Source organism: Zonotrichia albicollis, chromosome 9, assembly GCF_047830755.1.
Source record: "Zonotrichia albicollis isolate bZonAlb1 chromosome 9, bZonAlb1.hap1, whole genome shotgun sequence".
Lineage (NCBI taxonomy): Eukaryota > Metazoa > Chordata > Aves > Passeriformes > Passerellidae > Zonotrichia > Zonotrichia albicollis.
In genome coordinates, this window is record NC_133827.1 from 33,768,154 (window position 1) to 33,790,998 (window position 22,845).

The 22,845-nt window shown below is 64.4% G+C and overlaps 3 protein-coding genes across 7 annotated transcripts; 1 reads left to right on the plus strand and 2 right to left on the minus strand.

Moving 5' to 3' along the window:
• Positions 1-455: 455 nt before the first annotated feature.
• On the minus strand, positions 456-10,397 carry CHRD (chordin). 4 transcript variants are annotated; one of them, XM_074547341.1, is made up of 24 exons: positions 10,248-10,397; positions 7,978-8,260; positions 7,563-7,666; positions 6,918-7,044; positions 6,414-6,542; positions 6,212-6,329; positions 5,245-5,341; positions 5,000-5,141; positions 4,788-4,928; positions 4,205-4,287; positions 3,971-4,118; positions 3,768-3,874; positions 3,567-3,683; positions 3,323-3,479; positions 2,991-3,232; positions 2,791-2,904; positions 2,366-2,578; positions 2,190-2,283; positions 2,029-2,085; positions 1,827-1,930; positions 1,596-1,698; positions 1,340-1,509; positions 1,085-1,178; positions 456-934 (listed from the first exon to the last, which is right to left on the minus strand). In XM_074547341.1, exons 2-24 carry the CDS (start codon positions 8,105-8,107, stop codon positions 867-869), a joined length of 2,859 nt encoding a protein of 952 aa, XP_074403442.1. In that variant the 5' UTR covers positions 8,108-8,260; positions 10,248-10,397; the 3' UTR covers positions 456-866. The 4 variants fall into 4 exon arrangements, with proteins under 4 accessions (XP_074403442.1, XP_074403440.1, XP_074403439.1 ...); XM_074547339.1 differs by lacking the exon at positions 10,248-10,397 and adding an exon at positions 8,545-8,635 and having other exon boundaries at positions 6,918-7,041; XM_074547338.1 differs by lacking the exon at positions 10,248-10,397 and adding an exon at positions 8,545-8,635.
• A 3,586-nt stretch (positions 10,398-13,983) lies between these two features.
• THPO (thrombopoietin) lies at positions 13,984-17,503 on the plus strand. The gene is made up of 6 exons (XM_074547348.1): positions 13,984-14,254; positions 15,115-15,552; positions 16,330-16,457; positions 16,541-16,627; positions 16,830-16,994; positions 17,092-17,503. The coding sequence occupies exons 2-6, from the start codon at positions 15,513-15,515 to the stop codon at positions 17,272-17,274; spliced, it is 603 nt and encodes a 200-aa protein (XP_074403449.1). The 5' UTR covers positions 13,984-14,254; positions 15,115-15,512; the 3' UTR covers positions 17,275-17,503.
• A 287-nt stretch (positions 17,504-17,790) lies between these two features.
• Positions 17,791-20,215, minus strand: POLR2H (RNA polymerase II, I and III subunit H). Of its 2 annotated transcripts, XM_005484840.4 has the most exons (5): positions 20,054-20,215; positions 19,623-19,706; positions 18,843-18,936; positions 18,406-18,489; positions 17,791-18,290 (listed from the first exon to the last, which is right to left on the minus strand). In XM_005484840.4, the coding sequence occupies exons 1-5, from the start codon at positions 20,124-20,126 to the stop codon at positions 18,173-18,175; spliced, it is 453 nt and encodes a 150-aa protein (XP_005484897.1). In that variant the 5' UTR covers positions 20,127-20,215; the 3' UTR covers positions 17,791-18,172. The 2 variants fall into 2 exon arrangements, with proteins under 2 accessions (XP_005484897.1, XP_005484900.2); XM_005484843.4 differs by lacking the exons at positions 18,406-18,489; positions 18,843-18,936.
• Between the last annotated feature and the right edge of the window lie 2,630 nt (positions 20,216-22,845).

Below are 22,845 nucleotides of genomic sequence, written 5' to 3' on the forward strand. Positions count from 1 at the left end.
GTGCTGCCCCAGAGCACACACAGGGGTCTGCTCTGCACAGCCATGGGTGTCTGTGCCCAGCCCTGGGCACGCAGCTGATTATGGGTGCTGCAGGACAAGGGCCTCCATGGGTGGCAGCTGGATTGGGGCCCCAGGCTGGGCTCTTTTTGCCACCTGGAGGTGTGAGGAGCAGAGTCCTGGCATCCCTGTGCTAGCAGGCACCATCTGTGTTGGCAGCCTCTACCGTGGGCAGAGGTTGGCATCGTGGCTCCAGCTGTGGGCACTGTACACTGCTCTGGTCTTCTCCAGTGCCAGCCCACAGCCTATGGGGTGTCCTCATCCTGGCATTGGCTTTCACACCTCATACTCCCAAATATACATCCCCAACCCCAGCAATGCCACGGCCTGCAAGTTCCCCATGGGATGTGAGGGCACAGCCTTGTGCCTGCTGCTGCTAGGAAGAGACAGGAACCAGGTGGGCAATAGCTCTGGTTTTAATAAATACATCTTGACCTCCATCCACTGGCACCATAAATTATGTGAGAAACCCGGCTGAGACAGGGTGGGTGCAGCAAATAGGGGCCAGAAGGACTTTACACTATGTACAATACGGGCACGATGCCCGCCGGCCGGGGCGCTTGGAGTGCCAGGGCAGCGGGTGCCCCAACCTCCATGAGCCTGGCCACTGCCCCCTGCACAAGGGCAGGGCAGTCCTGGCATTGCAGTCGTGCTGAGATGGGGTGGCCAGGCTGGGGGCCAGGCCCTGTGCACCCCACTGTGCTCCTCTGTGCCCCCCACCCTGCACAGGCAGGGGCAGTGAGCAGTGGGACCCCCAGTGCCACCCAGCATCACCGCGTGTGTGCCCCGCTCTGGGCAGCAGTCACTGCTCAGTGGCTCCGTGACTCCACCTTGGCATCCTGGACCTTCTCCCGTGCATCTGAGGGGGCATCAAGGGCTGGGGGAGAAAGGTGTGGCTGAGAGATGGGCACAGGGGGTGCCAGCAGGGCACTTGGGGTGGTTGTGCCGGCACCAAGGAGACTGGGAGGTGCAGGGAGTGCCACCGAGCGTTCGGGCAGTGGTGCCTGTGTGTGAGCGCTGCACTCACCACGGCACTTGGCACAGCAGGGGTTGTCCCTCGTGGCAGGGCTGGCGCAGGCGGATGGGGGGCACTCCTGGCGCTGGCAGTGCGTCTCCCCCGACTGGGGAGCAGAAAGAGGGGCTGAGCACCAGGGTGTGGGGACAGCAGCTCCTCAGGGTGCACTGCGTGTCTGAGCTGCTCTCCCACCATTCCCAAAGCCCTGGGGACTGGCACAGTGGCGCCCTCCCTTCCCCTGGAGCTGCCCTAGGCTGGCACACTCACCACACACCAGCACAGGATACACTTCATTTCCCCAAAGGGGGGCACAGACGGGTGCCAGCTCTCGTTGTTGAGGTACCAGCGGCGCCCGAAGCGGCACGACCGCGGCGCATCTGCCTGCATGGAGTCAGCCAGCTCCGGGACACTCCTCTCTGGGGCTGCACGAGACGCCACTGGGACAATGCCCGCCTGTGGCATTGCCAGTGGGGCATACGGGAGCTATGCAGGGGAGTGGAGGGCAGGAGAGGGGTGCAGGTACCTGGGCACTGCTTGCAGCAGTCAGAGGGGCTGGCGCGCACGGGGTTGGCACAGGTGAGCCGTGGGCACTGCACCTTCTCGCAGTGCACTTCACCTGTGGTGCCCTGCAGGGAGGGCACAGGGCAGTCAGCTCCCCATGCCCTGGTCTGAGCCTCAGCTACAGTGCCTGGGAACTGAGAGCCCCCACAGGTGCCAGACCAGGCTGGGGGGCATGTCTGGAGCCCACACCCACCTTGCAGGTACAAATGGCACATTTGATGAGGCCAAACGGGGGCACGACAGGATGCCAGCGGGTGCCAGAGCCTCGCCATGTCTTGTCACCGTCGAAGTAGCAGCCTGGAAGAGGAAGAAGAAGAAGAAGAAGAGGAAATCACAGGCCTTGTGACTCAGCCTTTGCAGAGCTGCTCTCTCAGCCCATGCCCACAAGGACTCACCCTCGCTGCTGTCCCGTGCCCGCTCCAGCTTCAGTTCTTCCTGCTCTGTCTTCTTCTCTACAAGGAAGAGGAAGGCCATGAGGGGGTGCACATGGCAAAGTCTCCAAAAGGGACACCCCACCTTGTTTTCACAAGGAGCCCCCCAGCCCACTCCCAGGTACCTTCACAGATGGGGCAGCACAGCTCTTCGGGGTGCACCTGGTGGGTACAGTTGAGGGGCTGGCACAAGATGGGGTCGCAGATCACTGTGCGCTTCTGGGGACAGCAGAGATGGGGCTCATTAGAGAGGGGCATTACTGATGGGTGCTGCCCCTTCAGCACAACCCCCAGCTCGTACCTGGCAGCTGCAGATAGAGCACTTCTTGTCATAGTCAGGTGCCCAGCGGGTGCCATGTGCCCGGTGCTGACCCTCAAAGAAGCAGGAGTTGGGGTCCTTCTTCAGCTGCTCCAGGTCCCTGGTCTTGGTGCTCTCTGAGAGCTCAGCCTGACCCAGGGACTCCCCTGGGGCCAGGCGGGTCCCTCCTGCATGGCACTGGTTGGGAATGTGCACCTGGAGAGGGAATGAGCAGGATGTCACTTCCTATGCTGGTGCCTGGCTGCATTCCATGGTCAGGCTGGTGAAGGAACCATCCATGACCACTAAATACATCAGGACCTGGTGACAGAGTGATCCTGTGCCCTTCCACCCTGCTCCAGGCAGTGCCACCCTGCCACAGGCATCAGTGGGGGTGGGCAGGGTGCCCTGTCCCGATGGGGACCTACCCGTCCCCGCATCTCGCCATTGGGGTGAGCTTTGGTGCTGACTTGCAGGAAAGCAGTGCCCTGGGCCAGGTGCTGCAGCAGGTCGGCATCCAGGTCCTTCACCACGCCCTGAGCCTGTTGTGGCGAGAGGGGCACCAGGGTGGGGATAAGGTCTGGCCCAGCCCCTGCTGTGTGGTGCCCTGAGCGGGTGCCCAGCTCACCTCAGTGCTGTAGAAGCCCTTGAGCAGGCGCTTGTGCTGGTGGGGGCGGGTGCCCATCTCCCCCAGCTCGGCCACGCCGTGGATGTGGGCGCTGACAGTGCCATCGCTCGGCCGTCCCAGCCCCGCCACCGAGATCTCGTAGTGCAGGTGGCAGTGCTCATCCAGCGAGAGCCAGGCGTGCCCCCCCGCGCCGCTGGGCACCGGGGGGGACACCAGCTGCCCTGCCAGCGCCACGGGCATGTCTGTGCACAGACAGGGACCGTGGCAGGGTGTGGTGGTGTGTGGAAGGGCTGCCCCACTGCCCCCGTTACCACCCCACGTGTCCCAGGTACCTGTGTAGCGGGCGAGCAGTCCACTGTAGGGCAGGGAGATGATCTGGCCCCGCAGCTCACCCTCTGCCCAGTCTTTGGTGGCCACGTTGAGGAAGAGCTCATTTTGTAGAAGCATGTGGGCATCGCGGGCGCTGGGGCTCTGCCAGGCACCCCAGGCCTGCCACCAGTGGGAGACCATGCAGGTTGGGACAGGGACTCACCCAAAGTCCCCATGCCATCCCTCCCAGCATCAGCCAGTGCTCACCAGCCCATCCTTGTAGCTGGGTGTCATGTCAAACAGGATGTTCCTCTTGCTTTTCCGTCTGGGTTTGGTCTCCAGTGTGATGCCCACCACCTCGCTGGCAGTGCCCACCACCTGCACCTGTGGGTGCGGTGCCAAAGGGCAGTGTCAGGGTGGCAGATACACCTGAGACCCTCGAGAGGGAAATGGGTGCCCACCACTCACCTGGTACTCCAGGGTGCCATTCTCATGCAGCGCCAGCTTGGCTGAGCCCACAGCCCCGGTCTTGGTCGGCAGCAAAGCATCTGCTCCGCATAGCACACTCTGGATGGCTTCAGCCCAGGGAGAGAGGCACAAGGGTGGGTGAGATTGGCATGGGGTGAGCACAGCAATCCCCCTGCCCCCTGGCATGCCTGCCCTGTGCTCACTGTCACAGCTGCGGCGGGTGGTGATGGTGCCAGCCAGCTGCCGCGCGTGCTGCCCCTCCGTCTCGGCCACGATGCGGAGCTGCCCCTGCACCAGCCACTGCAGCTCCTGGGCAGACAGGTCATTCAGCACCTCTGCAAAGTCGGGGTCCTGGCAGGGGGATAGAGTGCCATGGATCAGCCCTGGTGCTCTGGCACTGTGGCTGCCAGGGCCTGTGGGGGATGAAAACGCTTTACCTCCACAGTGATGTTGGCGTGGACCTCGTGTAGCGTCTGGCCCTGGTGCAGGATGCGGACCCTCAGTGGGACCCACGGGGATTCTGGACATAGCAGAGGGGAGTGGACGCACTGGACCAGGGGTCTACAACCACTTCAAACCTACACCTCTGTGCCTACCACCTCCAAACCCCTGGCACTTTCTTGCCAGTTGCCTGCCCCTGTGTGTCTGGGCCCCCATCATTCCCTCCAGCATGCCCCAAATCCTTGCAAACCCACATTGCAAACCTATCCTTCTTGCACAATGACCCTCACACCCCATATGCTCTGCAGTCTCCCCAGCACCCCACCATAGGTGCACATCATCCCCTCCCACCAGGTGCACCCCAAATCACACAACACACTGTATGCACACCTCACCCTCCACCTCACCCTACAAATAGCCTCCATACCCACCCTGAGCCCCACACCCAGCCCAGCCACCCATCCTGACCCCACAGATGCTGACCCATGCATCCTGAGCTGCAGACATGCCATGCACTCCTTCAGGTCTACGCAGCCCCCTGTGGGCAGTGCCTCCCTCCCCTTCCCTGCCCGCCCTCACCTCTTGCTCCAGGCTCCAGCAGTCCCCGGGCCATGAGGATGAAGTGCAGGTTGTTCTCTGTGTCACTCAGTGTCAGCATGGCCATGCCCCCAGCACCCAAGTGCAAGGGGTTCGAGGAGGTCAGGATGGCACCGAATGTCTCTGTGCAGGGACAGGGGCATGAGGGACATTCTGGTGGCACCACTGGGTGTGCATGCAGTGGCTGGACTCACCTGCAAAGAGTGCCCGGTGCTTGAGGATGTGCCCATGGACCTCTCCGGAGGGCTGTGCCCGGGTGATGAGGGACACACGGAGCTGTTCCCGCCGCAGCAGCTGGACGTTGGCTTTGGACACTGTCCTCCACATCCCACAGAGCTGTGGGTGATGGATGGAATGGCTGGGCAGAGGCTGGGGGGCACCACAAGCCCAGCAGGGGTCAGAGGGGGCACCATGCCCCCTGCCCTCCAGCCCCTCTCACCATGCCATCCTCGGGGGCAGCGCTCCTCTGCACGGGGTGTTCAAACAGCACGTTACCCTCGGGGTCACTGAAACGCACCCGGCTCGGCCGCCCCAGCCTGCGAGCACCCGGGGGTGAGCAAGGGTCACGTACCTGCCCTTCCCCTCCCCTCACTCAGCACCGGGCACAGGGCTGTGTCAGGGAGGGCACACGGGGGTTTTGGGGGGGCAGGAGAAGGAAGATGTTCTCCTGGGGTGCCCAGTGTTAGGCTCTGCCCGCCCGTTCCAGGACTAGCCCAACACTGCTGTCCTGCCAAATGCCAGCTTGGCAAGGGTTCTCTGGGCTCCCCTATCCTGGAGTGGGGTCTAACCAGCACAAAGCAGGATGAGGGTCTCTGCCGGGAAAGGCACCATGGCAGGACCCGCTGGGAGCTGAGCGTTCAGGCTGTAAATAAGGAGCATTTTCGGCTCCGCTTGGCTCCCCCTGTCAGAGCTGGAAATTAGTCACCACTTTACTATGCAAAGGGGCCTGGAAGCGAGGAAGAGCAGAAGAAACTGGAGCGGGAATGAGGGAGGGAGAGGAGAGGCTGTGCTGCTGGCGGGCATCCGGGGAGGGCATGGGGAACCCTGGCAGCAGTGCCAAGGCACTGCCCCCGGCAGAGCCTGCAGGGTGGCACAGCAGTTCTCCCAGCTGCACCCACGGGAGCCCTGGAACTGTTCCTGTTTGTTTCCAGTCCAGATCTGGAGGCAAATGGGTGAGGCTGGGCCGACACTGTGGGTGTGCCGAAATTCTGGCTGCTGACCTAGGCTGGAGCCCAGCATGCTGCCCCCCCCTTCTCCAAATCTCTCACTGTGTCCGTGCAAGGCTGTGGCACCATGGGGGAATATCAGAAGGGAAACTGAGGCACAAGCACTCAGTTTTGCATTCCCCCTTTTGCAGAGAGCTGCCTGCAATGCTGGGCTGGGCAGGGGACGGGGGCAGGACTCACCGCTCGTAGCTGATGGAGAAGAGCAGGGAGGAGCGCAGCAGCGTGAAGCGAGCCTTGGCCACGGCACTGGATGTGGGGTGCCACGGCTCTGGGCCGCTCGTCAGCAGGGCCACAAACTCTGGGGAGGAGACGCTGCTGCTGAGGGGGAGCGTGGGGGGAGCCCCACGCTGCTGCTGTCTGGGTGGGTGGGTGGGGGGCTCACCTGTGCGGGCATCATCGCGAGCCAGGCCCTCCGAGCTCAGGTAGGAGCGGTCACTGTAGGGCTTGTCCAGGTCATCCTCCTTCTCCTGGAAGTACTCCAAGGTGTCAAACCGGAGTGCAGGGCTCTTCTCTGGAGGAGGAGGAGGAGACCATCACACCAGGCTGCTTGTGCCCAAGAGCTTGGGGTGGGGGGACAGTAATAAATCGCTCCTTTTGAGGCAGACCAAGATGTGCCCTGTGAATCACTGTGAGGCTCTCAGCTGGGGTGTGCTGTGCACAGGCACATGGACAGGCAGGGCATTTAGCCCTGTGTGCCTCCCCCGCACTCCTTTCAGGCTGTTCCCATCAGGGCTTTCCCCTGCCCATCCTATCATGGGCACTGCTGATTTTCATAACAAACTGACCAGCCCTTTTCAGGCCCTGTGCATTGCCCCCTTTCCCAGGCCAGTGGGGATCCTGGGGAACTGGTGGGGGCTCTCTGCAGAGAAGCACCCGCTCTCCTCACCTTTGGGGCAGGTGTGACAGCAGTGTCCCGGCAGCAGCGTGGCCCGGGGACAGGCAGGCACGGGGCAGTCCTGCTTCATGTTCTTGCAGTTCACTTTCCCCACGGGCTTCCCCCGGTGGTTCCTCTGCTGTGGGGGGCCAAGAAGACTCCAGAGGAGCCGTGCCAAGGTGTGCCAGGCTATTTCTAGGTGTGCCAAGTCATGCCCTCCTAGCACAGCATGGCTTCCCCCATCTTTTTCCATCTGGAGCCTGGACACCTTGCAGAGTCCCCAGATGCCTGTACGGCAGCCAAACCAGGGCCCCCTCCCCGCAGCCCCCAGCCTCCTGACCAGCTGTGCGTGGCCCCACCAGCCCCGGCCTCGGGGAGCTGCTCGCAGGGAGGGAGGGAGGGAGGGGGCCGGAGGCCATCCCCGAGGAGGGGGAGGAAGAATGAAGCCTGATCCTTTAAACCCCCCTTCTCTCCCCCCTGCCGCGGGGGAGGACATCCAGGTGTCCGGCTGGCTGCAGGGATCCCGCTTCCCTCCTCCATGGGAATGAGAGGAGTGTATTGAACAGAGGGGTCCGACTCCCTCCTCGTCAGCCCCCTCCCCAGCCAGCCGGGGTCCTGGGGGGTCTCCCAGGGAACGGGGTGTGCGGAGGCACTCACCGGCTCGCAGTGACAGATAACGCAGCGCATCACCCCGAAGGGCTCCCCCAGGTCCGGGTGCCACGTCTCCTCCAGAGCATAGAAGTGCCCCCCGAAGGCGCAGCCTGCGGACACCCCACCGCCCCCCACCGTCCCCGGTCACCTCCGGGCCGCGGGCACCCCCCTGCCGCAGCCCCGGGCCGGCCGGCACCGCCCCGCCGCCCGCCGCGCCGCCGGTGCCGGTCCCAGCGCCGGTCCTGGCCAGCCGGGGGGCCCGGGGCGGAACGCGGGGTGCCAGAGCAGGGGGTGCGGGCACGCCGTGCACGGACGGGGCTGCGGGCGGCAGGGAGGGGGTGCCCGACGCGGGATGCGTGACGGGGGGCGCGGCAGCGGCTCGTACGGGACCGGGGGTGCGCGAAGGGCCGGGGGCTCCTACCTGCCGCCCCGCCGGGGGGCAGCGGCTCCGTGTCGGGCCGGATGGGCAGGGCGAGCTTGGGGCGGGCGGCGCGGCCGGGCAGCGGCCGGAGCGGGAGCAGGGCGAGCAGCAGCAGCGCAGCGGCGCGCATGGTGCCGGCCGGCCGGGGCGGGCGGACCGGGACCGGAGGCGGCGGCGGGGAGGGGGGGCCGGGCGCTGCCGGGCTGTGCCGCCGCCTCTGCCCAGCTGCCGGCTCCGGCTCCGCTTTATAGGCGGCGGCATGGGCAAGCGGGAGCTGCGAGCCCTGTGCAAACAAAGGCCCCGCTAATGAGGCGCAGGCAGCGGCCGGCCGGGGGGGGGATGCGCCCCCCGCCGCGCTCCGACCCCCCCACATATCCCCGGGTCCCGGCCCCGCCGCCCCCGCCCGGCACGGGACGTCCCGTCCCGTCCTGCGGCACCGGGGCACGCCGCTGCCCCGCCAGGCAGGGGTACCCCGCACTCAGGATGTCCTGGGGACCCCCCTCCCATTCATTGCGCCCCCTCTCCCCCGGCATGCGGGTCCCCAGAGTGCAGAGCATCCTTCCTCACATGCCAGCCCCAGGGCATGGGGAATCCTGAGGGAGGAGGCTGGAACTGGATGATGTTTACGGTCCTTTGCAAACCAGAGCAGTCCATGATAACAATTGTATGATATAACCCTCCCTCAGAGCATCGGGCACCCTCAGGTTCTGGGCATCCTGGGGACATCCCCTCCCAATTCACACAGCACCCTCTGGGATATAAGGTACTGTGGAGACACCACCACCACCATTCCACAGAGCCTGGGGTGTTCCTGAGCACATCCCAGCTACGCTCCCACTCACATTCCCCTCTCCAAGGGTATGAGCCCCACAGGAGTGTCCTCATCCCGATAACCCCCCTTGGGAATAAAGCATTTCAGGGCACACCCACTCAATGCCAGTCTCCTCAGTCTGTGCAGTCTTCCCGGCATGGGGCATCTCCTGGGCACAGGGCGTCCTGGAGCCCCCACACCCACACAGTCCACCTTCAGTCATGAGCTCTTCCAGGGCTCATTGCCTCCCATTCATCAGGCATCAGACATCCTGGGGACTGCTCCATGCACTCAGTCCCCTCCCAGGCCCCTTGGCACCCCAGGACAGGGCACTGCAAGGCTCTGTCCATCCACTGTTCCCCTGCAGCCAGCCCTTCCTCCACCCACTCAGAACCCCTGAGCATGGGCTCCCAAAACAGCCTCTCCCAGTCCACACTGCTCTCTGCAAAGGCACAGCCAACCCCCTCCAGCTTGTGCCTGCCACATTTCCAAATTTCTCCAGCTGCTGCCCACCCTGGGCAGAGCACGGCTCCAGAATGGGACCCTGGGCTCCTGCCCACGAGTGACAGGGGCTGCAGGGGAACAGGAGCCTGGGTTCCCTTGTCCAGGGAGGGAAGGGGCATCTGGAGGGGGGATGCTGTGAGAGCAGCACCCAGCACCAGCCCCATTCTTCACCCACACCTGGGCTGGTAAGGGTGGCAGAGGTTGGCAGTGAATAGGCACCATGGAAAAGTTTGGGCAAAGCATCATCCATCTGGGGAAACTGAGGCATGAATTTAGGGGAGGGGGATTTGTGTCACCTATCACCCACGTCCCTGCTGCCACCTCCGCAGAGAGTGGCAGGGAGAGGCTGAGGGTGGCGGGTGCGTGGCAGGCGGGCGCCCGGCAGGGGGAAGGCGGGTGGGGAGGGAGGAGGGGGAAGCGCGGGGCTGCCAAAATCAACTCCGGGCGGTGCAAACACCCGGCCAGCTGCGCGGTGTAGCTAGGGAAACACGGCACAGCTGGAGCACAACAGGCCCCTGCCTCCCCAGAAAGCTCCTCCTGGGCCTCCCCGCAGCCCAGCGAGCAGCTGGGGGGGCTGCAGCCCACCGCCCCGCACCCCAGAGTTAGAATGGGGTTGTCCATCCCCAGCTTATCCATGGCTGCCCCATCCCATTCCCTGCCCTGGTCTGGCACAGTGGGACACCTCTCCCGGGGAGGGCAGAGGGACAGAGGGGGCTCGGCCCTGCCGGGACCTGGCCCGTGACAGGAGCTGCAGACGGCAGCGAGGAGTGGCTGGGCTGACCCCAGCAGGACAGCCCGCTGGCATCACCAGGGCTGGGACACTGCCAGCACCTCGGGCATCCCCCGGGCATGGCTGTCCTGGCACCCTGCTGCTGCCAAGGAGCAGCGACCATGGCTGGCAGCCTGGCACCCCTTGGCCCTGTGCCCTCCCCGCGGTCCCAGCGGTGTCACTGACCTGTCCCCTCTCCTCTCTCCCGAGGTCCTCGCTGGCTGGGGGTCCAGCGACGCGGAGGGCAGGGGAGGGTTGGGGTCTGTGTGGCTGTGCCAGCGTCGCTGCGCGGTGCCCGCTGCGGCACAGCAGCGGCTCCGGGCACGGCGGGACGGGAGAGGGGCCGAGCGGGGAGGAGGCGGGAGATGGCTCCCAGCTGTCCCGCCGATGCCAGGAATCCGCTGCTGGCTCTGTGCACCCAGAGCTCGTCACAGTCTCCTGGCTCGTCTGCGGGACACGGGGAAGAGTTGAGGGAAGCTCCCTCCCCTTTCCTGGGGAAAGGAAAGAGGGACGGGGAACTCGGCAGGCTGCAGCCCCTCGGCACGGGGGAATCCGAGGCACAGGGTGGCAGGGTGAGGAAGAGAGGGGCTGCAAGGGTATTCTGGCACTGCCAGGCTGGGAGCAGGGTGGTATGCTGGCATGGGGCCTGTCGGGTCAGGAGGGTGCTGGGCATCCCTGCCCAGGGAGGGGGACATGGCCGCTGCAGTGGGGGCACGTGGGGAGTGAGGAAATGGATGATCCAGCTGTGCCTGGGCTTCCCTCACCCACAGCCTGGGCTGCCCCTGGAAATGCCAAGGGGTGCCCTCATCAATAGGCGGAGGAGGCTTGGCAGAGCCTTGGGGGTCCCTGTGCTCTTGGAGAGGGGATGGTGCCTGCCAAGGGCAGCGCTGGCAAAGGGTCCTGGTCCCAGCAGCTGCTTCCCAGTGCCTGCACATGTGTGTGAGGAGCAGCGCCCTGCACAAAGGCACCTCTGAGGCTCCAGAGCTGGGCCTGGCACTGGCACATCCCCAACGGGGCTGCCAGCTGCGGGCAGCTGGAGCTGCACCGCGATGGAGACAGCTGGCAATGGGCATCCTCAGGCCGGGCACCTTCACCCCTCCACCACCTTTTCCCAGGGTGGGTACTGGCTTGTCCCCAGTGGGGCGGTGATGGTCCCATGGGTGTATCCTGTCCCAGCAAAGTACAGGTGGGGTGCCTCAACGGTGCCCTAGAGAACAGCCTGCAGTTCTGCAGGGCTCGGTGGGTGTGTGCCCCGCTCAGTGGCAAGGGTCCCGTGGAGTGTTCCAGAGGATCGTGGTGGCAGGGCTGGGCCATGCCTGGCGTGGGGGTGTCTCAGCAGGCCCTCACCCTGCTCTGCCCTCAGCAGCTCCCATTGTCTGCCCTCATTAGCTGCTGCCTGGTCGCGGCTTTGAACATGAGCCCGGCTCGGGGCGACAGGAAGGAGCCTCTGCTCCCCAGGGATGGGGTCTGGTGAAACTGCATGCCATGGGCCCCCCTTCTCACAGCCTCCCACTGCCTTCTGGGCATCCCAGCACTGCCTCCAGGCCTAAGCCTGAGGACAGGAAGGCATGCGGGGCACCCCCTCTCTCCAAAAAGAGCCCCCCTCGAGCGCCCCGCCCCGTTGTGGGATGCAGAGAGCCTCAGCCTCCCCAAAGCTTTGTGCGAGCGTGGCTTGTGCCGTGTCTAATCCCCCCGGCCTCACACACACGCGGTGGGGCGGAGGGGCTGTCGTAATGGGTGGAAATATCTCATAATTCACGTTGGACACAGGGATTACAGCCGTTCCGGCAATATTTGCACAACTGGTAGGCGACTTGCAGGGCTGGGCCATCCCAGATGAAGGCTAGGGGGCTCTGGGGATGGAGGGAGTTTTGGGGGTGGTAGGTATGGAAGTGGGATGCAATTTGAGGGCAATGGAGTGGGGAAGTTGGCTATTTTCTGTCTGTGAACACATGGAATTTATTACAGAGGGTGCATTGCTGACATGGTGGGGATGGCTGGGGCTCTCGCCTTCATCTCGGCCAGGGCTCGGGGAGCAGAATGGAAACCCCAAAACAATCTAATCAGCCACGCCAAACAGACCCTGGCAGTGTTCCTGAACAAGATACCTGCTCCAAGTGCCCGGTCAACTCCACAGAGCTCCCTGGTCATAGGAGCACCCAAAGGTGCTGGTGTCCCCCTGACCCCAAATGTCCCCTTCTCAAAGGCTTTGCAGGGTGACCCCGGCAGGAGGAAGACGGGGGGCATGTGGGGCATGTGGGGGCCTTGTTTGGCATGGGGATTAGCAAACTCCCAGAAGCGATGGTGGTCTCCCCCCTCCCCACCGGACATGCAGGCAAATATTTGTGCCCAGACTTCGCAGGACAGCGAGAAGGAATTTCATTCTTGCGCCCACCTGCGGCTCGGCTGCCTGGCATTAACCCCTTCTCCTCTCCATGGGATGGAGGCGGAGGGATGAGGTGCCCTCCCAGCACAGTCCGTGTGCCCCACTGGAGTGGGGAGCTTGGCTGAGAAGCAGGAGGGTAGAGGAGGCACAGGGGAATCGCCCCCGATGCCAGCAGAGCCACTGGCATCAGGTGCCCTTGTCCGAGGCAGGGAGGGTTTGCCCATGGACATCCCCTGGGCAGCACCGAGGGCTCTGCGCTGGGGTGCTGGGCAGCATGTGGCTTGCTGAAAATTGGAAAAGATAAAACCCTGCCATCCTTCACTCCCAAGCTGCCGCACCCCGGCCAAGATGCCCCTTGCAGCTCCACCCGGCAGCGTGGGTGTTCTCCGGGGACGGCTGTCTGGGAGCAGCGCAGGCACCGGGCTGCGCGGGGAGCAGGATTTGCCCACGGATGTTTATTGGCAATTTGCATATGTAGCAAAAAAGCCCGGAGGGTCCGGGAGGGACCTTGCTCCCGGGGGCTGCCCGTGCTGGGGAGGGGCAGCCCGGGTCGCGGTCCCCCGCTGCCTGGCACCCGTAGAGCCCCGCTGTGCTCCTTTCCCTGGCCCCGGAGCCAGCTGCGGCCTGAGCAAACGGGGCTGTTTGCTCACGCCGGGATTAGCCGCTCTCTTTGTTCCTTTGACTTTCTCTTTCCTTTATGCCAGACCCTTTTATGGGGGCTTCAAAGGGGGCTAGGACCCCCCTCCCTGTCCCTGGAAGGCCAGGTTTGCTTCCCATGCTAGCACTGACATCCTGGGGGTGCCCACCGAGCACATCTGGGTGGCCTGCGGGGACAGCAGATGTGCCACCGAAACACAGTCTCCCCCCCACTCTGGCGTATTCCTCCTCTTCCCCCCCCTTTCCCTGACTGCAGGCACCTCCTGCTGTCTTCAGCACCTTGGCAAAGTGGGTGCGAACGGCTGTCCCTGCAGCGGGATTCCCAGCACTTTGCACCCTGTAAGGAGAGGTGGGAATCTTGGCACCGGGATCCGGCCAGCTGTGCAGCCCCGCGGCCCCCGCCGGGCTTCCTGTCCCTTGCCCGAGCCCGGGCTGCCTGGCCGGAGCTCCCGTGTCCCTCTGGGGTCCCTCTGGGGTCCCTGTGCCTCACTTACTGCCCCCATACTCTCCCTCTGCAGCAGGCCACATCTGTGGGATCGGGCTGGGGACAGAAGTGAGAGCTGTCCCCCACATCCTCCTCTGCCCCCTGGCATGGGCAGCAAAAGCTGGCATTGCCTTTTCCAGCAGAGGAATACCAGGCTGCCCACGGGCACGGTCTCATGCTGCCTGCCAGCTTCTGGCATTGTTGTAAAGAATATTTTGGAGTAAAGGGACTATTGTGGGCACCTTAGGCTGACCGTGGGGGTCCATTAGACCTCCAGTTTCCAGTTGCTCTCCAGTTTCCCCTGGTGGGTTTGTTTGCGTAATCAAGAAGGAATGCAGGGCACGGCAGCTCTCCAGCCTGGCATCGCCAATGACTGTGCACCCGGGGAGGGACAGGGAATGCGCATGGCGTGGGCATGGCAGGGACTGGCATGGGGACGGCGGCGGGCCCGAGGCCAGCACTGGCAGAGGGGCTGAGGGCGCTGACGGGCGTGATTGCGGCCGGGATTGCAGCTTGTCACGTCCGCAGGAGGGCCACGGCCGTCTGGGGAAGCCTGGAGGAGTTTGACCCCGGTGCTCGCGGGTCCCTTTGCTGCCAGTTGTGCCCAGGCGAGCCGGCGCTGCCAGTCTCGACTCTGCCGGACCCCCCAGCCAGGCACCCTGCAAGGTGGGCTCCTGTGGGCTGAGCGGGGCACGGGGCAGGTGGAGCGGGGCACGGTGTTTACTTTAACCGCTGTCACCCGGCCAGGCACTGCCGGGAACTGCTGTCCCTGGGGACACGGCTGGGAACGTGCGAGAGAGAGCCGGGGTGTGAGAAGGAAACGCAGGCTCTGCAGGGAGACAGGAGCAGAGGATGTGTGCTGGGAGGGGGGTCCTCCCCAAAGGGAAGCCGTGGGAGGCTCCCAGGGTGGAGGGTTATCTGAGCACAGGCCTGACATGTGCCGGGGAAGCGCACGTGTGTACACGCAGGTTTGAGGGTGCACGTGGTGGTGTGTACCCTGGAGCAGCATGGGGACACACACGTACACATGGGCACGGGGATGTGCACCCCCTGCCAGAGTGCCCAGCGAGAGCTGACTTTGCCAGGGAATGTCACAGCCATGCCAGGGCATGGTGCTGAACAGGCCCCTGTGCTTCTCCTACCCAGGCAGGGGGCATCTCTGGGTGCCTCACCCAGCCCACTCCCGGTACCCCTGTGAAACAGCCCTGGGGCCATGCACTAGCCATAATCCCTGTGATCCATAGCCCTCTCCACTCCAGAGGGATCCCATGAACCACAGCCATCCCGGGGGTCTCCCTGAGTCACCTCTGGTGGATGCAGGAGTCAGAGCATGCCTCTGTGTGAGGGTCAACAAGGGTAAAGGTTAGCATGGATGAAGTCCACCTCTGAGAGAGGGTCACAATGATTTTGGTCCACCTCTGGGGTGGCTTTCATACCTGGCTGACACAGCTAGGAGCAGGACTTCATTAGCACTGATGATCCCGGGGCTGTCCAGTGCAGGATCACTGACACCATCCCTTCTGCAGGTGCCAGGGCCACCCTCCAGCCCTGGACAGGCCCAGCTGAGGCGCTGGCCGCTGAGCGCTCAGGCCCGGGGCCAGGTGAGCAGCCACGGAGGGCGCCCAGGGACGCCCTTCCCGTGCCCCGAGCCAAGGGAGGAAGCGGCCGGAGGCAGGAAGCCTTCCCCCGGGCCCGGGGCCCCCGCTGCGATTTTGCTGGAAGGTCAGGGCGACACAACAGGAAATCGTGCTGCCTCGGCGGGGCGGCCAGGCCGGAGGCGCGGAGCCGCGCCGCGCTGTCCCGGGGCCGCCGCCGGCTCCGGCCTCCGTCCCGGCCGGGCGGCCCGCGGGGAACCCGCGCCACCGCCGTCCTCCATGGAAGGGGGACGGGAGCCAGGGAGCAGCCGCCGGCCTCAGGGTGGAAGATGCAGGGCCGAAGCCCCCAGCCGAGCATGGAGCTGAACAGTGAGTGTGTGGCTAAAGGGGGGACCGGGTGCGCAGGAAGGGCCTATGGGTACTGTGGCCCCACAGCCAGAGCGTGCCCTGCACGATGAGTCCCACAGCTGGGCACCAAACCCCAAAGGTGGCTCTGGGCTAGTTAGACCTGGCCAGTGCCAGCCTGTGAGAGCAACTGAGCATCTCTCCATGGCCATCGGAGGCAAACAGGCTGCACTGAGGATTTTTGGTGTTGTGCCAGGGCCGGCAGCAAGGCAGGCAGGGGCTGCAGAGAGGGCATGGAGAAGCTGTCAGGGTGGGCAGTTGCTGGGCACAGTGGTGTGCAGTGGCACTGGGCAAGGCAGAGCCGGCAGGGGAGCGCTCAGCCAGGGCAGCGGCCAGGAGCAGATGTTCCCTGTGGGACACTGCAGTCTGGGATTCCCCGAAGTGCACATGACGCCTGGAACCGCTCTTGGCAGGGATCCGGAGGGCTGGCCCTGGGCTGCACAGGGAGTACAGCCCTGCTTCCCTGCCTGGAGCGCGGCCGAAAAACCTGGCAGACGTGGCTGTGCGGCCCCTTGGCGCACAGCACCGGCACGGAAAGCGCGGCTCTCCCCCGTGAGCACCGGCACCCCTCGCTGGCTGACCGGAGAGCAGCACCGGGCCCTCCTCAGCCTCTCACACCGCCCCCTGCACTCCCCCCGCGGGGCCGTCACCAAAGGGCCGGGGAGGGGACTGCAGGTGGCTCTGGGCTGGCACTGCCCAGGGACGCTGGCACAATGCACAAGGCAACCCTATCTCCTCCAGGACTGCTCCTCCTCACATCCTTCCTCCTGCACGTGAAAGAGGACCGTGCCAGCCCAACACGGCTGGTCTGTGACAACAGGCTCATCCAGAAGTACATCGTGGAGGCCAAGGACATGGAAAAGAGAGTGGTGAGGATCAGAGTCCCCACAAAACCCAAGACCAGGGACATGCACAGTTCCTGGCACCTCACCTTGACATCTCTCCTCACTAGGGCCAGTGCCAGGCCCTGCCTGCACTCAGGTGCCCTGCAGTGCTGCCCTTGGTGGACTTCACTTTCCAGCAGTGGAAATCCAAATCGGTGAGAGGGGCTGGGAGGAGGGTGCTGGAACTGGCGTGCTAACAGGACTGGAGAAGGAACCTTGGGTTGGCAGAAGCACCAGAAATGCTGAACAAGATGCTTGTAGGCATATCTGGTGGCACAGGGAGGGTAGAGGACTCCATCCTAAGGAGTGAGCACAGAAAGCAACGAGGTCCTGGGGGGTCACTGTCTGCTCCCCCAGAACGAGACCAAGCGGCGGGAGATCCTGTGTGACCTGGCCCTGCTGCTGGGTGCTGCAGCAGGGGCCCAGGGCCAGGTGAGCAACGAGTGCGGGGCCAGGCAGCTGAGCCAGCTTTACCGACACGCCAACTCCTTCTTCCTGCTCCTGCAGACCTTCAGCTGGGAGGTGAGACCTCCCCACACGAGCCAGACCACCCCGGCACAGTGCCAGCTGGGCTGGGTTGGGTGCAGTGGTGTTTGTCACCCCTCTGTCCCACTCTCAGACAGGACACTGGGAGCCGAGCTGCTCCCCACACTCCATGGAGCAGACCCACATCCCCAGCATTTTCCTCACCTACCGGCAGCTGGTACAGGGCAAGCTGCGCTTCTTCTTCTACGACCTGGCCACAGTCTCGTGCAAGCAAGGACAGGGGGACAGCAGAGACCCTGCATGCGGGGCCCAATGAGGCTGCACACAGGGTTCAACCACAAAGCAATGCTGGAGCAATCCTGCAGGACACTAAGCTGTGCTCTGGGTGCCCAGGAAGATGCCCACGGGGAAGGGGTTGGCACCTGTTCCTCAAGTCTTCACAACTGTGCAGTGTGTGGAGGCAAACAGTGACACTCACGTGCCTGCAGGCACAGGCCCTGCTCCCATCTGGGCAGGCACCTCTACTGTGAATGCTTTTTGATTAAAGAGCTATTTTTCTAAAGAGTTGTGTGTGTCCTTGTGCCTGGGGCAGAAGCCAGGCCCTCTGGACATGATCCCAGCTCTGCCCAGTGCTCGCTCCCAGCCATGGCAGCTGCCAGTGCTGCAGGATCCCCTGGCACAGCCTGAGCTGCCACTCCTCCTCTCTGCACCCACCTGCTGCAGGTTTGGACTCCCTATCCTTTGGGAAGTGGCAGGGTCCCTCCCCACCTAGCCCCTGTGCAGGTGTATCCACTCCCTGTTAGCCTTGTCTCTCAGCAAGCAGAGCCAGGTGTACAAAACAACCCAGTTTAATCAAAACCAAGGCAGCCTGCCTCAGGATGGCTCCTGAGGGAATGGTCCCCAGAAGAAGGCAGGCAGCTGTCCCAGACTGGTTGCTCCTGGACAGTGCCAGGGCTGTTGAGCACAGGTGAAGGTGAGGAGATGCCATCAGGCAAGACTGGAGCATCCAGCATGGTGTCCACTCAGATGTCAGGCACGTCTCTTCCCACAAACAGAGACGTGGATCCCAGCAGGAGTCAGAAGTCACTGGGATGAGGAGGGGGACTGCCCCTACCTCCTCAGCTCTGAAGAGGCTGGGCAGCATGGATGCTGGAGCAGAATGTCGGCTCTCAGGGCTCCAGCTGGATGTCTGTGGGGCAGCCCATGGAGGTGTGCTAGAAGGCCAACTTCTTCATCAGCAGGTAAACACGAGAGTCCACCTCGAACCCGTGCAGGTTGTTCGCGTCTCCCTGCAGCCGCATGAGCAGCCCCCCGTAGGACACGTAGGCAGAGCTGAGGTGGGAGGAGAGCAGTAGTGAGAGCAGGGAATCCCATGGGAGTCCCCAGCCCAGATCCCAGCGCTCCCCAGCCCACCCAGGGCACTGTGTCCCCCTCTCGAGGCACTCACAGGCGCGTGGCCGCCTCCGTGGAGGTCTCGTCGCCCTCGATCCGATACACCTTGCCGTACATCACGTACTCAAACTGGTCTGCCCTGCAACAGCACAGCCTCAGGTCAGCAAGGAATCAAACCTGGCCGTTCCCCCAGCTCAGTATCCTCTGGGAGAAGGTACCTCCCAGTTACAGAGGCAGTTGGACTGGAAAAGACCTCCCAGATCATCAGGTCCAACCTGCGACTGAACACCAGTTCATGGCACGAGTGCCACATCCAGCCTTTCCTTAAACAATTCTAGGGATGGTGACTCCACCATCCTCTCCTGGGCAGCCATTCCAATGTTGAATCACCCCCTCCATGAAGAAATTCCTCCTAGTGTCCAGCCTGAAACATCCAGCCTCAGCTGTTTCTCTGTGTCCCTGTCTCCCGCCCATCCCAGCCGTGCCCTGTACCTGGAGGGCCGATCATCCGTGGGGTTGTATTCGCCATCATCCAGGGTGCCATCCTCATACAGGGTGCTGGCGATGACCAGGCGGAATTTGTCACCTGTGAGGAGGCCAGAGCAGCAGTGAGAAGGGCAGAGCACAACCAGAGCAGCAGCACACACAGCCAGAACCCAGCGGGGGCAAAGGGCCACCCTGGCAGGGGGTGCTGAATAAGCTCTGTCCCTGCTGCCAGCCCTCCAACAGGACTGTGGGAATGTGTGAAAGGTTACACTGGATCCTGTGTGTCCTCCTTGTTCCCCACATCACGGAGAAAACCAGAGCCACAAGGACACCACTGCTGGTGTTTTCAGGGGATACAAGAAGATATTCACTTATATCCCCCCAGAGAGCTTGGCTGGACCCTTGGGCAGGTACATGAGCCCCTGCAGCATCAGCTTCAGCCCTTCTGTGTTTCATAAAGGGACTATTCTCTTTTTCACACATTCTGTGTATTTAGCTGCAGAAGTTAATTTCAGGAGTTCTCCCTTAAAGCCTGGTAACCACCAGCTGAAGCAGCTTCCCCAGGTAGCATCTGTGGGGAAGGGACAGAGATGACCCAAATGACAGAGAGGTGACGCAGAAACCCTGCTCAGTCTCAGTACCCTGAGAGTGCTCTGAGCCTCCTGTCACCTGGGGACAACACAGCGGCACAAGGAAGCCTGAGGCAGCTTATTGTTAGATCACAGCAATTCCCGACTCTACCCCCTCTACCCTCGCCCACCCAAACCGCCTGTGCCGATGGCTCACCGAGATCCACGGGGTAGATCTGGATGTTCACGTCCAGGATGAGATCCATCTTGAAGGACTCGCTCTCGCAGTGCAGGCGCGACACTGGGGAGAGCAGAGAGTCAGGGACAAGGACACAGAGAATCCCCGAGGGCTAGGTGGGAACAGGGTCCATCTTCCCAGCCCAGGCTGGCACCGGAGCCGTGTTCGGTGGGCTCGGGATGGATGCCAGAGGTCGGCAGCCGACAGAGGCGTGCACAGGCAGGGAGAGGAACACGGTGGGGCGAGGAATGCACGCCACAGGGCCCGCGGGGCTGTGGGCGGCACAGCAGCCGGGCCGGGGAAGGCCCGGGGAAGGGGGGGCGCTCCCGGGGCCGCCAACACGCGGAGGGGCCAGCGCCGGCGGGAGGGGCGGACGGGGACCGGGAGAAGCGGGCCGGGGCCACACTCACCGCGGTCGAACTTCTTCCCCTCAGGGTCGATGTCCTTCACGTCGAAGATGTCCTCGAAGAGGATCCCGGCCATGGCAGCGGCTCCGCTCCCGCTCCCAGCGCCGCTCCCGTCCGGCGCGCACTGATGACGCAACCGCACCGCCGCGGCCGGGCGGAAGCGGCTTCACGGTGGGCGGGGCCTGTCCCCGCCAGGACCGGCGGGAGCGCGCGCCGTGCCCGTGCCCCGCCCCCCCAGCTCCCCGCCCACGGCCGACAGGGGGCGCCGCGAGGCCGCGGATGGAGCCGCGCGCCACGGCCCCGCCCCCGGCACCGAGCGGGCACCGCAGCGCCCCCGCGCGGCCGGAACCGGGACTCCCGGGAGCGGTCAGGGGGGTCCTGAGTGGGGTCCGGGGTGTCCCGGGAGGGGTCCGGGTGTCCCGGGAGGAGTCCCGGGAAGTGTCAGGTGTGTCGTCCCGCGGGGCCCTTGCAGCCCGTGTCCCACCCTCGCCGCAGGGACAGAGGGGCTTCACCCGCGCCCCCCGACCGCAGTGGACATGGGTGTGATGAGCTGCTCGGACTCAGCCAGCGCTGGGTCTCGGGGCTGCCGCCCCCACCGGCTTCTTCCTGCTCGCCCGCCAGCCACGGCGGGAAGGGACGTGTCACAGCGTCTCCCGTGTCCTGCCGATGAACCGTGAGGGGAGCAGGGGGGTCTGGCACGGCCGGGGGCTGCTCGCACGTTGGGCGCCACGGGGTGCTCCACGCCTGGCATGCGGTCCCGGCGGGAGCTGCCGGTGCGGGTTCAAGAGTTCAGCCCTGTCCGCCGCGTTCCCCGAATGCCACCCCCAGCCCGCCTGAGCGAATTCCTCCCTGCCTCAGGAACGGCCGGGCAGCGGGGACCCCGCGCCTCCTTTGTGCCATGTGTGCCCAGGGATGTGGCACAAGGAAGGCTGGTGGAGCTGGCAGGTGTCCCCTGCCATGTGATGGGGACTGCGCAGGGCGGGTGTGTGAGTCACATGCCACCATCTCCCTGGGGCCACCAGGTCGTGAGCGGGGACATCTATGGGATTATGGCTCCCCATGTGTGCCCCTGTGCCTGCAGCGAGGTGGCTTCGTGGGGACACGGTGCCTGCTGTCCCCAGGAACCAGACATTTCCAGGTCGTGGTCCGCGATGGCACCAGAGCCAGGTTGCCCCGGTATCCGCAAAGGGAGGCCTGTCACAAGATGCCGGTGCTCCCCAGACACACAGGTGTGACCTCTGCATGGCATATCCCCTCCGTGACACGGTGCCAGCGCATCCTCACGCATGCCTGGGGCGCAGGCAGCGGGACGGGGCGGGGGTGACACGCAGCGGGGACACCGGCGTGGAGGGCGGTGCTGCTGCCAAGGGTCCGGTCGGGGGAGCGTGGGCGGTTCACGGCTGGGTCACCCCGCGGCGGTGGCACTCAGCGGGGACAGTCTTAATGCGCTGGGACGCAACCTCGGCTCCTTCTAATCATCGCTGGCTGGCAACTCCCCCAGCCCCGCAGCCCCCTCCCCACTCTGTCCCCCTGGCTCGGGGAGGGGCAGAAACCTCCTCCTGCCAGAATGCGGTGGCCACAGACAGGCTCCCCTCTGGCGCAGGGCGAGAGGACCCTTCCCAAATTCCTGAGCCCTCTGGCATCCTGCATCCCTCTGGATGCTGGTCTGGGGGCAGGACTGGGCTGGGGCAGGGGACCGGGACACCCCTGCGCTGCGGGGGACACCCGAGGCTGTGCAGGCTGCCAGGGGGTGGCAGCAGCACACCGAGCATGGCAGGACAGCCCTGGGGTGTGCCGGAACGGAGGGAGAGCTACCACAGCCAGGCTCACCAGCACGACCAGTCGCCCTTTCCAGAATGCTCAGGGTGCCGTCCTGCAGGGATGTGACCTGCTTGGCGGACACCAGCCAGCCGGGGCAGAGTGGTGTGGGGGCCAGGGCTGGTTTTCGGGGAGGGGTCCATGTGCCAGCCTCCCCTGTACTCAGGGGTACCCATTGGGATCTTGATGTGATTCAGGCTGCGGGCCATGGCAAAGCTGTGTCCCCTGCTTGGATGCTCTCAGGGCCACTGTGGGGTGACACAAAGGGCTAATCCCACCTGGCTGTGCCTGTCTGCCCCTGCTGAGACCTGGCACAGAGGGTACAGGCCAGCAGGCAGCTGAGGCTGTGCTCAGCAGCCAGCCAGGCAGCCCCAGGGTGCTGTGCCCAGCGACCCTGCCAGTCTGCCCTGCTGTCTGCCTCCCTGCCCTTGTGGCAGGGCACACCTGAGCCCCCGTCCTGGGCAGGGTCATGGGCATGCAGCCACCTCCAGGGCCAGATGGGGAAGGGGGATAGATTTCCAGATGCCCCACAGATGCCACAGGATCAGGGTGGCAGCAGGAGGCTGGCACAGCCCTGAACCTCCTGAGCTCTGGCTGTGTAGCAGGACCACGATGCCAAGAGCTGTCCTTGTCCTTAAGCCCTTTCCTTGGCCCCGTGCCCATGCAACCCTTGGGGCAGGGTTGGCCGGGGGGTTGCTGGCCCCGGTGTAAATCTGGCAGAGGATTTTGCTTTCCCCTGCACTCCATGCCCATCTGCCCTGGCTGTGCTGTGTGCCGGCTGCTCCACTGACCCTGTGCCATGTGCCATGCCATGCCATGCTGTGCCACACGAGTGTGGGTGGCCATGTGAGTGGTGTGTGAGGGCCTCATGTACCCAGCTAACAGCAGCCCTGTGCAGATGGGCCTGGCACAGGTGCTGGGGGGCTGGGGCCAGCACTGCCTTGGCTGCTGCTGCCCAGGGAGCGCCCGTTTGCCAG